The sequence below is a fragment of the Zalophus californianus genome, chromosome 5, assembly GCF_009762305.2.
Source record: "Zalophus californianus isolate mZalCal1 chromosome 5, mZalCal1.pri.v2, whole genome shotgun sequence".
In the NCBI taxonomy this organism is placed as follows: domain Eukaryota; kingdom Metazoa; phylum Chordata; class Mammalia; order Carnivora; family Otariidae; genus Zalophus; species Zalophus californianus.
In genome coordinates this window covers 60,617,597-60,629,745 of record NC_045599.1, presented here as the reverse complement: position 1 = coordinate 60,629,745, position 12,149 = coordinate 60,617,597, and the positions used below count along the sequence as shown (strand labels likewise).

General features: G+C 42.4%; 1 protein-coding gene across 3 annotated transcripts in view; it reads left to right on the top strand.

Moving 5' to 3' along the window:
- SERINC5 (serine incorporator 5) overlaps window positions 1-12,149 on the top strand; it is a 99,771-nt gene that overhangs the window by 70,338 nt on the left and 17,284 nt on the right. For 2 of the 3 annotated variants that reach the window (XM_027605391.2, XM_027605389.2), the window contains 3 exons: window positions 1,153-1,246; window positions 6,446-6,657; window positions 9,213-9,308. In XM_027605391.2, the coding sequence (XP_027461192.1) occupies window positions 1,153-1,246; window positions 6,446-6,657; window positions 9,213-9,308 (402 nt within the window). The remainder of the gene's footprint in view (window positions 1-1,152; window positions 1,247-6,445; window positions 6,658-9,212; window positions 9,309-12,149) is intronic. The other variant, XM_027605390.2, reaches the window with a different exon arrangement.

Sequence of the window (12,149 nt, the reverse complement as noted above, 5' to 3'; positions counted from 1 at the left end):
CTAGGGTCCAGCTAATATTTAGGGTCATACTAGTTTTTTTTTTTTTTTTTAAGATTTTATTTATTTGACAGAGAGGGAGAGAGAGAGAGAGCACAAGCAGGGGGAGCAGCAGGCAGAGGGAGAAGCAGGCTCTTCACTGAGCTGGGAGCCCGAGACGTTGGACTTGATCCCAGGACCCTGAGATTGTGACCTGAGCCAAAGGCAGACACTTAATCAACTGAGCCACCCAGGCACCCCTACGGTCATACTAGTTTTATGTAGTCCTTAAGGGAGTTACATCTAAGTCTTGGTTTTTCCCAAAATGCTGTTAACTAGCTTTCTGTTCCCCACAGATATACTTTTATTTATGAAAATGGTAGATTTAGGGGGCGCCTGGGTGGCTCAGTCGTTAAGCATCTGCCTTTGGCTCAGGTCATGATCCCAGGGTCCTGGGATGGAGCCCCGCATCGGGCTCCCTGCTCAGCGGGAAGCCTGCTTCTCCCTCTCCCACTCCCCCTGCTGGTGTTCCCTCTCCTGCTGTGTCTCTCTCTGTCAAATAAATGAAATTTTAAAAAAGGAAAGAAAATGGTAGATTTAGGATGGGAAGGGGCCTAGCAGTCCTCTAGTGCATCTTAGTCATTTTTATAGACAAGCTGTAACCCAGAGGAGTGACATGGCTCTTTCAAAGTTAGAGCTTCCTTGTGGTAGAGAAGTGGATCTGAGTTGCTTGGCCCCCAGTGTGAACCTCATTTCCCTAGTAGTCTCTGGTGGCTCCCTAGACAATACAATCTGAACCTTTTTCCCTCTTAATATGTGTTTTTACTTTTAAATTGTGGGTCATTGTTGATTCTGTGAATGGCTGCATCTGTTAGGCTGCCTGGCAGGTACAGTGTGGAGGTTAAGCTCAGGTGCTCCCAAGCCACACTCCTTGTGCTCACATCCCAGCTACGTCCTTTACTGGCTATGGGACTTTGTCCCATTTACATAGATTCTCAATTTTTCTCATCTGTAAAGTGGGCATAATAGTGGCACCCATCCTATGGGATTGCCTGGAAATTGAATGTGTTGCAGGTACACTAAGAATTCATTAAGATGAATTATAGCCATTATTCTCCTTTGAGCTCAACACTGGAACAATCATCTCATCTCCTTTTGGATGGTTTTCTTTTGCAGCCTGGCGCTATGTGGGAGCCATCGGGGGCTTCATCTTTATAGGCATCCAGCTCATCCTGCTCGTGGAGTTTGCACATAAATGGAACAAGAACTGGTATGTGCATTTTGGGAAAATTTTCAAGTGAACTCACCCGGTGCTCAGAGAAACTGCCCGCAGGATGGTGTTGATAGAAGCTCGACTCCGAGTTGGCCTGGCCAGGATCAGCGGCCTGCTCACACCTCAGACAGCTTGCCGGCACTTTCCCTGCACTCCTGCTCTTTGAACCTTTTCATTCACTCCTCTCCCATGCTGTTTTTCTCTCCTTTCTACCTTTCCTTCTTCCATTTCGTTTCTCTTCACTTTTTGGCTTTTTCCCATGCTGTCTCGTTTGGGCTCTGAGTCGGCTGCTATTGTGATTTAGCCACACGCAGACCCATTGCTGGCACTTCTCGGCCCTGGCTCCCTGGTTGGAATGGTGGGTGCCTGAAAACTTGGGCAGGCTTTATCGTAGGCTTCCATCCTTAGGAGATTTAAAGAAAGAAAACACTTTGGAGCTGAAAATACACTTCCTGCAAAGAATATGTGATAGGATAGTTCTTCACTTAAATTTTTATTGGTTCCTAGTCAACCTGCCTAAGAGTATAAGGACCCCTTCATTAGGAAGGTCTCTTGTGCTACCTTAGAGAGCCATCCTGAATTTAAAGATACACAGTCTTTCTAACTGCCTTGAACATGGAATTCACATCCTAGGATAAGTGGGAAATGCCAAATATTAATAGCTACTTTTATTTCTATTTATTTTATTGCTGAGCCACATCAAGGGAAGGGCAACTAGATGAGAGTCAGCCCCTTAAATGCTAAGGCCGGGTGGGCTCTCTTTGTGACTCCAGGCAAGGCACTTTGCTGTTCGCTGTCCTACTTTGCGTATAAAATATGAATGAAGGGGCACCTGGGTAGCTCAGTCGGTTAAGCATCTGACTTCGGCTTAGGTCCTGGGACAGAGTGCATGAGCATCAGGTTCCCTGCTCAGCAGGGAGTCTGCTTCTCCTTCTCCCCCTGCCCTGTGTGCAGCTCCCCGCCTTGTGCTCTGTCTCAAATAAATAAATGAGATCTTTTAAAAATATATGAATGAAAATACCTATTGTACCTAGTAAAGATTTTTGTTATTTTGTAGACTTTATATGTATCATGTTATTTTATACTGTTTTGGAAAAAAAATCAGAAATAATGTATGAATTTGAAATTTTTTTTTATCTTGGACAAAACAAAATATATGGTCCAAATTCTTTGAAAATACTTTTTTTTAAGATTTTTAAAAATATATTTGACAAAGAGAGAGCCCAAGCAGGGAGAGTGGCAGAGGGAGAGAGAGAAACAGGCTCCCTGCTGGGAGGACCCCTGAAAATACTTCTCATTCTTTTCATTCTGATTACATTCCTCAGCTTGGTAGTAGTAGTAGTTTCATTTGGGTTTTGGTTTTGTTTCTTTAGAGAACGAATCAAGAGGTGTGTGAGTGAAAGGCTAGTGTTATCGTTTTATAATTGGTAAATATTGGAGTAAGTACCCAAATACTTAGAGTCAGTTTTTAAAATGTTTACAGCACATTGTAGAGTCACATAGGTAGCACTACAGAAATTTATTTTGTCTAATAAAAAATCATCTTAAGTTCTAAAATTTTCACATGTATACTTCAAAACAGGGAATTTTTAAAATAATAACATCTTCAGTACTGAGTGCCTGATTTGCCCATTAAGTAGTATGTTCTCTTGAGAATACTTGTACTTCTTCAGCTCTGATTTGATTGTTTTGATTGATTCTGAAGCCATTTTCTGGGACTAATTGTTGATGCCAAGTTTTAACAGGCATTTTGGAAGAGTTTGGTGGCTATAAAAACCTTCCAGAAACCACTCAATAAGAGCGGCTTAAGAGCTTTGCAACAAATGATGTTGTTGTTGTCTCAGCGTTGAGGCTAATATCCCAACAAAATCCCTTTTGTCAACATACTCATAGTTGATTTGTCTGCCTAAAATTAGGATTAAGCTAGGAAGCTCACTAATAATGTACTTTCAGGTAAATTAACTTACTAGTTTTTTGGGGGGGCATCTTTTTTTAACAAAGACTGTTGCTTACAAGGTTAGTCTAGAAAATATAATACATCACTCCTAATGGAACAACCAAAGTGCTTTTTCTTCCCCTTTCTTCTCTGTTTTCTCTCTTCTCTTTTTTTAAGATTTTCTTTATTTGTCAGAGAGAGATAGCACAAGTAGACAGAGCGGCAGGCAGAGGGTGAGGGAGAAGCAGGCTCCCCGCTGAGCAAGGAGCCCAGTGTGGGACTCGATCCCAAGACTCTGGGATCAAGACCTGAGCCAAAGGCAGACGCTTAACTGACTGAGCCACCCAAGCATCCCTGTTTTCTCTTTTCAGTAAACATCTTGAGAAGGAAAAGATCCCAATGGTAGTAGGACGGAGGCCCTGGGCCCAGAAACCAGGAGGCTCTGGGTGTTCATGTCCCTGCTTCTGTAGTTTACAGTTTTCTTTTAGGCATATTACTTGGCCTCTCTGACCTCACTTTTCACACCTGCAAAATAATATGGCTGCATTAGATGTTTAACGTGTTTTTTTCTTTCTACCTTGAGTTTTGTGATTTGAAGTGACAAGTCTTAAAAATGAAATAGCAAAAAGTAGAAGGTACATTCCGGTGTTTCTCACAAAGACCCATCTTCTAAATGTGCTAGATTTGTAATTTCCATTGTGGTTGGGTTCTCCTGAATCCTGAGCCCAAGTGCAACTGACTCTCCCAACCCGGCTCCTGCTTACTGTGTTGGTGCTCTGCCCATTGTCTAACCCTTTTCTCATCTCCTTCCAAGTGCTTCTTCCCATTTAGCATTTATTTACATTCTGGGGGAGTATTAAGTGTGTGCCAGACAGTGTGGTGGTAGGCACCGAGAGTATAAAGAAAAATAAATCATGGCTAAGTGCCACCTAAGTGGTGGGACGTCTGCAAGAGCAAGCTGTCACCGAGGAGGAAGCCACGGGAATGGCAGCCATTTTGCTACCATTGCTGCACAAAGTTAGTTTTAACCACTGACAGTCCTCACAGCAATATTCATTAGGCACATACTATCTTCCAGGCACTCAACGGCAGGAGAAGAGCAGTGAACACAGTGATGTCCTGCTCTGTGGAGCTTACCTTCTCCTTTTGGGGAGGGCAGGGAGCATGGGTAGATCATCAGTTTATGATCAAGCAAATAAGTAACAGGCTTGATGGTGAAACGACTGGAGGAAAAGAAAGCAGGGTGTGGGCTTTGGGGAGAGCAGGGCAGGGAAAGGCTTCACGATCAGGTGTGAGGGAGTTAACTGTGACCAGAAGGAAGAGGGACAGATGGAGGCAGGACTCCGCTTGTTGAGGGGCAAACGGGCATCCTCTGTGCTGCACCCCAGTGCTGAGGGGTGGGCACCAGAGGAGAGAGAGGAGATGGCATTGGGTCAGATCATGGTGGGCTTCTGGGGCCGTTGTGTGAGATGGAAGGGCATCACTGGGGTTTGAAACTAGAAGAAAATGATAGGATGTATATTTTAATTACAGAATAGATGAGAGGGGGAGAGAGTTGCAAGTAAGGAGACCTGTGGGAGATAATCCAGGTGAAAGATGACTGTAACTCGAACGATGATAGCAGCAGTTAGGTTCTGGTATGTTCCAGAGTTGGAACTCGTAGACTTCACTGATGGTGATGAGGACGTGGAGGGGGGGGGGGGGGCGGAGAGCCAGGAAAGAAAAATTGCAGTCAGGAGTTGTTTTCTTTTTGTAAAAATTCCTCTTCTCAGGACACCTGGGTGGCTCAGTTGGTTCAGCGTCTGACTCGTGGTTTCAGCTCCGGTCATGATCTCAGGGTCGTGGGATCAAACTTCACCTTGGGCTCTGCACCCAGGGCAGACTCTGCTTGTCCCTCTCCCTCTGCTCCTCCCCCTGCTTGCGTGTGTTCTCTCTCTCTCTCTCTTTCTCAAATAAATAAATAAAATCTTAAAAAAGAGAGAAAGAAAGTGCTTCATATGCTAACAAGAGCCCAAAAGACCAGTGGAGAAACAGTCACACCCCACCCACACTGGTCAGCCGTGTTCACCTTTTCCTACACGATGCGTTCTGTTTCTCTGTCATTGATTACCATTTGGCTTTCAGAAATTTTTTTTTTTCATTTCTCGAGTCTCATTTTCTGTCATTTCCTTTGCGTGCCTTTTACGTTAGACTAATTCTGTGGTCATGGAGTGCCTGGCTTGGTTTCAGGAATATGAGGATCATTATCATTTCTGTCTTTCCTCCCTGTTTGTCTCTGGCTGCAATAACTTTTTCACAATTAAAACATTTTAGCTGAGTTGCCTGAATACTTTCCAGTTTTGTGAAAACATTAAGCAAGTTGCTTTCTCTGTGAAGGTTTGTTAGAATGTGGTTACAGTGGGGCCGTTTAATCATAAGGCAGATGACAGTGATTCACTCCGTGCTCCCTCTGGTTCTGTCCTCTTTGTTTAGTGGTTTCAAACATTCTTTTTTGTTGTTGTTCTGAATAATTTCGGTTGGTTGTTAAACCACCACTTATTTCTCCCATCCCTTTATTAATAAGTATATAAAGTAGAAAGCAAATTACTCTCTTTAAGTTTCTTATTATAAATCCTGTTACAGTTTTTACTCATTGCCCAGCTGATTTTATTCTCTTTACACTCTCCCTCCATCCCACGTGGCATTGTTCTGGAGAAGCAGTGTACCACTGAGGACGCCCCTTTGCCGTGGACGGACGAAGGGGCTGCGGTCCGCCAGTGTCTCTCTGAGTGAAGGTTGCTTGCTGCTTCTCTCCCCAAAGAGAAGCTGCGGCAGCACCTCTGGTAGGATGCGGTGGCACGTCCGGGCTCTGTGTTGAGCAGGAAAACATGAAGAGAACCCCATCTAAGAGCCATTTTTTTTTTTTTTTAAGACTTGCCAAAGCTGACCCCAGGGTAATTCCTATTCAGAATGGGGAGAGTAGAGTCAAGTCTGTGGATGTGCATTTTAGTTGATGCGTACACATAAAAACAGAATGGTTTAGTGTTTAGAAAACGTTCTGAGCCTGAACCAGAGCTGTTCAGCATATTTTACGTGTACCTTCTGGCTTCGCTGGAGCATGATGGTGGCAAAAGGGTAGGTCTTCTGGACGACTGGGTTTCTAATGGCCTGGGGCCTGAGAGCCCCGTGAATGCCTGAGGGATGGTAAATGTGGTCAGGGAATGGGGGCTTTGTTGACTTGTCTTCTCTCCTCTCCCTCTTACCCGCTTGTGGAGAAACAGGACTGCAGGCACGGCCACCAACAAGCTGTGGTACGCCGCTCTGGCCCTCGTGACACTCATCATGTACTCCATTGCTGCCGGAGGCCTGATTCTGATGGCGTTGTTTTATACACAGAAGGACGGCTGCCTGGAAAACAAAATTCTCCTGGGGCTGAACGGGGGCCTGTGTCTGCTCATTTCAGTGGTAGCCATCTCACCGTGCGTCCAAAATCGTAAGCACGTCTTTCCCCCTTCCTCCTTATTTATGTTTTGTTGTGTGTAAATTTGAGCAAAACCTCATGTTTTCAGTTGTGTTTTTAGATTATGGTCTTTCCTTAATTTACCATGCATGGGTCGTCCATAGGAAGGGTGGGACTGCAGTCTCCTCTTCAAATCCCATACTTGGGCAGAATGTGATCGTTGGCACGCCTCAGGTCAAGAAAGATCGGAACGTAGTGAAGTCAGTAAATAGGAAGACAGATGTTACCATTATTATTATTTTTTAAAGATTTTATTTATTTATTAGAGAGACAGGGATAGTGACAGAGCGTACAGCACAAGCAGGTTAGAGAGGGAGAAGCGGGTTCCCAGCTGAGCAGGGAGCCCAATGTGGGGCTTGATCCCAGGACCCTGGGATCATGATCTGAGCTAAAGGTAGACACTTAACCGACCGAGCCACCCAGGCGCCCCAGATGTTACCATTATTAAATAATGTACTACAAGGAGCCTTTAAGTGGAAGATGCCTTGAGTGTATATTAATAACTATAATCCCTGTGTAAAACTTGAATGAGAAGGCTCCAGAAGGAGCTCTTTCTGGGCTCATCTTTCACCCAAGGCCTCTGGGTCAGAAATCGGGAGCCATGTGGCCTAGGAGTCAGGAAGCAGGAAATCCAATCTGGCTGAGCCAGTAGCTGGCCCCACGAGCTAACCTTCCTCAGACCTCAGTCCTTTCTCAGCAAAGCCAACAGAAATCTGTAAACCTTCCTGGCTCAAGGTTGTTTCAAAGGCAAATAGAAGAGGGGTGCCCGGCTGGCTCAGTCAGTAGAGCATGTGACTCCTGATCTTGGTCATGAATTCGAGCCTCACGTTGGGCATAGAGATTACTTAAAAACAAACAAAAACCCACAGAGGCAAAAAGGAAGGGGTAATGGGATTTGAAAGTGCTTTAGAAAGTACAGGCCTGACTTATCTTTTATAAACAACTTCTGATGTCTTAAGCCAGAATACCATCTTTGGCTACAGAAAGAAGTTGTCAGGGGCGCCTGGGTGGCTCAGTCGTTAAGTGTCTGCCTTCGGCTCAGGTCATGATCCCGGGGTCCTGGAATCGAGCCCCGCATCGGGCTCCCTGCTCAGCAGGGAGCCTGCTTCTCCCTCTCCCACTCCCCCTGCTTGTGTTCCCTCTCTCGCTGTGTCTCTCTTTGTCAAATAAATAAATAAAATCTTTTAAAAATAATAAAATAGTTGTAATATTTTGAAATATTTGGTTTAATGCCATTAGTTGCTAAAGTGAGTCTTATTCCCATGCCAAAGAGCAACATTATAAAAGACTATTTCTATACCTTTATTGGTTAGTACAATTTATTTTATTTTTATTTATTTAATTTTTTAAAGATTTTATTTATTTGAGAGAGAGAAGGCTGAGCATGTGTGGGGGGCAGAGGCAGAGGGAGAGGGAGAAGCAGACTCCCCGCTGAGCAGGGAGCCCAATGTGGGGCTTGATCCCAGGACCCTGAGATAATGACCTGGGCCAAAGGCAGAGGCTTAACTGACTGAGCCACCCAGGCTCCCCTGGTCAGTACAGTTTAGTAATTAAAACTTGAAACAAATTTAATCAGAGGGAAGACTGGATGAACTAATAAATCCTTTCATGTAGGGAGGTGGTTAAAAATTCCACCAAAAAATGATAAATCCTTTTTGTCATATCCTGGTTACTCTGAATGATTGAAACAGTTTAATTTAAATATTATAACATATTAAAGCTCTTCCCTCAATGAATGCTGAGCGCCAGTGCCGCCTTCTTTACCTGAATTGGTATTCCCAAAGGTGGTTTTTTTTGGGGGGGGGGTTTGTTTATTTGTTTTTGTCTATGGACAGGTCGAGCTTTTTTCCACTGTCATGGACTTTAAGTGTCTGATGGCTTTGTAGAATCTGGAATCCATGCCCTAGGAAATCTGTCTCCCATTTACCTCACTAAGCTATGTAGGTCTCACAAATAATGATGGTGAATTTTCTTCTGAGGTCTTAAGATTTAAGAGCTCGTGTTAATGACCCTCAGGAGGACTAAGCAGTATGTTTAAGTACAGTTGTTATTAAAACAAATTTTTTTTTTAGGATTTTATTTATTTATTTGACAGAGACCCAGTGAGAGAGGGAACACAAGCAAGGGGAGTGGGAGAGGGAGAAGCAGCCTCCCCGCTGAGCAGGGAGCCCGATGCGGGGCTCGATCCCAGGACCCTGGGATCATGACCTGAGCTGAAGGCAGACTCTTAACGACTCAGCCACCTAGGCGCCCCTAAGTATAGTTGTTATGAAAATAACATGGTGGTAGAGCCCTCAGCAGAACCTGGCATCTCTAAAATAACATAGTTAGGCTTGGTGTATAATTCCATCCACTTCCCTGTCTTTTTAGTGTTGTTTGGAAAATGTGATATTGACCTCTTCTTCCCTTTAAAGATGGGGGTCCAAGTTTGAAGAGTATCATTTGGGGCTGGGGACCTATTTTTTTTAGACTTTCTTATTTTTGAAATTTAAAACTCTGTGTTAAAATCTGTCACTTTGATTTTCTAGGACAGCCCCATTCTGGGTTGCTACAGTCAGGGCTCATAAGCTGCTACGTGATGTATCTCACTTTCTCAGCGCTGTCCAGCAAACCCGTAGAAGTAGGTAAGCCAGCCTGCCTTCTTAGGGAGCGTGGGTTTGAATATTTTCATTGTAGAGGAAGGAATATGTCTCTACTGAGCTGTTGATTAGAATGTCAAAGATGTAATAATTCAAAATAGATGATCTAGATTTTTCACTGAATAATGTCCTTAACGTGGGATACGAAAATGAAAATTTCTTCTTCTGAGTCTTCCCGCTGTGTGGGAAAGACAGGAACAAAGATGGGCTGTTGAGTATGCTTTGGGGCTAATCTGCATTTTCCTGCTCTGTGTTTTCAAGGAACATTATTGTGTTTTGCTTATTTTGCGTTGTCTTTTTCGTTGGTTACTAATTTCCTTTTCTTCAGGTGGTCATCTCTCTGACTGTAAGAGAGGGTGGGAGGAACGTGGAAGTGGGAAGCAGGAGACAGGATTTGAGCCCAGCTCTAACATTGGCTAACTGTGTGACCTTGAACTGCTCTTCTTAAATGTTTATTTATAGAGACAACACGACATGTGTGAGCTTGGGAGTCAGACCGCCTGTGTTTATAGCTTGGTTCTGCCACTTCATTAACTTGTAGAAGGTTATTTACCTCTCTCTGCCTAGATACCTTGTCTTTAAAATAAGGATTTTAATTATTATTCTAACAAGGTAATTAAGTAAGATCCCTATTTTATAGGGTGGTTTTTAAAGAATTCAATGAGTGTGTGTGTGTGTGTGTGTGTGTGTATGTTCCTGGCATGTCGTAGGTACTCTATAAGGGTTAGCTATTGTTACTGTAGTGGTTGTAATGATTGAGAACTATAAGAGCCCTATTATATTATACATTGTTATTATCTGAGCCCCTTGCCAGTAAAAGACCAAAAGACCATTTCTTATTTTGATTTCTGAACCCATTATATTTCATCATCTATATCACTTTTGTGATATATAAATGTGTATATAAATGTATACACACATATATACACATTAAGTATATATGAATGTATGTATGTTTGGGTACATTTGATCTTGTATAAATCAAGTTAAATAAATGTGCTATCTTTTCTCTAGAATAGAAAATTGAAGTTGTTTTCCTTTTTTAAATGTAGAAAGTAAATGCAAAGATAATTTTGAAGGTTTTATATACATGTATTGTGTGTATGAGTCTTGTCTTTATAGCTATTTATAGGGCAAAGTGATCTAATTGTAGGTCTTATATTAAGTACAGTCTATCCTGGATTTAATTTTTTTTTTTTTTAAATAGCTCTGTCTTGACTCTAAGTTTATTTAGGTCTAGTTTCTTTAAGACTTTCTTTTACGACTATTAATTTTTGGTTTTAATGTAATGAGGTTTTTGGTTACAGTGTTTTTCTCTTAAATGGTAGGGATCACTTACAAATAGAAGACTTCTTTTTAATTTCAGGTGATACTACTTAAATAGAAAAGTTCATATTTTGGTCAGTTAAAAAGATTTTTTTTTCATTGGCCTAAGAATAGAGATTCCTTACACCACAGCACACACAACTATTTTTGCTATCTCAAATGTGAGTGCCAGTAATAATTGTAGTCTATCTTCTAATACTTAGAATGTGCATGTTTGTAAAATGGGCTTTATTTTTATTTATTTATTTAGGGTGGGGGAGAGGGAAAAGGAGAGAGAATCCCAAGCAGGTTCCACGCCCAGCATGGAGCCTGGTGTCGGGCTTGATCTCACAACCTGGAGATCATGACCTGAGCCAAAATCAAGAGTCAGATGCTTAACCAACTGAGCCACCCAGGCACCCCACCTCTTGAAAGTTTTAAGAAATCTAGAAAACATCAGGATATTCCCAGGTCACACACTATTTTTTTTAAACCTTTTTTCTTTTTAAGAGATTTCATTTTTAGGTAATCTCTACACCCAACGTGGGGCTTGAACTCACAACTCTTGGGAACAAGAGTTGCATTCTCCTTTGACTGAGCCAGCCAGGCTCCCCAGGATGTGTTTGTGATTAGTACTTACTTTTATTTTTTTAAAAGTGGGCTCCACACCCAATGTGGGGCTTGACCTCATGACCCTGAGAGATCAAGAGTCACTTGTTCTACCGACTGAGCCAGCCAGGTGACTGACCCACACACACTATTTTTTCCTTCCACCTTTGCACAGGTAATTTTATTCTCTCCTGTGGGTTGTCAGCAATGTTCTAGACTGTAATTTGAAACACTCAGAAAGTACATACCTGAGTATTGTCACATTTTTTTACATCATGATTCAGTAATTATTAACCAGTTATACCTATTAGACACAGTGGACAAAATGATGCATCTGTACTGTTCCCTTGTAAACAGGGCTTTTGTGCACAATAGTAACAGATGGAATTAATGCATACTACAGTATCATTGAGGAAAGAACTTCTCTTTAACTCTTCTATTTATAAATAAACTGATGTTTTTTAGCACTGTAGATTTAGTACATTTACAGACCTGATCAACAAAAAGAAACAGAACATATATGTTTTTTAAAAGAAAATGTAGAGGGGTGGTGCCTGGCTGGTTCAGTTGGTAGAGCATGTGACTCTTGATCTCGGGGTTGTGAGTTCAATCCCTGTGTTAGATATAGAAATTACTTAAAAGTAAATTTTTTTTTAAGATTTTTTTTTTTTAAAGACTTTATTTATTTATTTGAGAGAGAGAGAGAACGAGAGAGAGAGAGCACATGAGAGGGAGGAGGGTCAAGGGAGAAGCAGACTCCCTGTCGAGCAGGGAGCCCGATGCGGGACTCGATCCAGGGACTCCAGGATCATGACCTGAGCTGAAGGCAGTTGCTTAACCAACTGAGCCACCCAGGCGCCCAAGAATAAGCAACTGACTTTTTTTTTTTTTTTTTTTTAAGATTTTATTTAT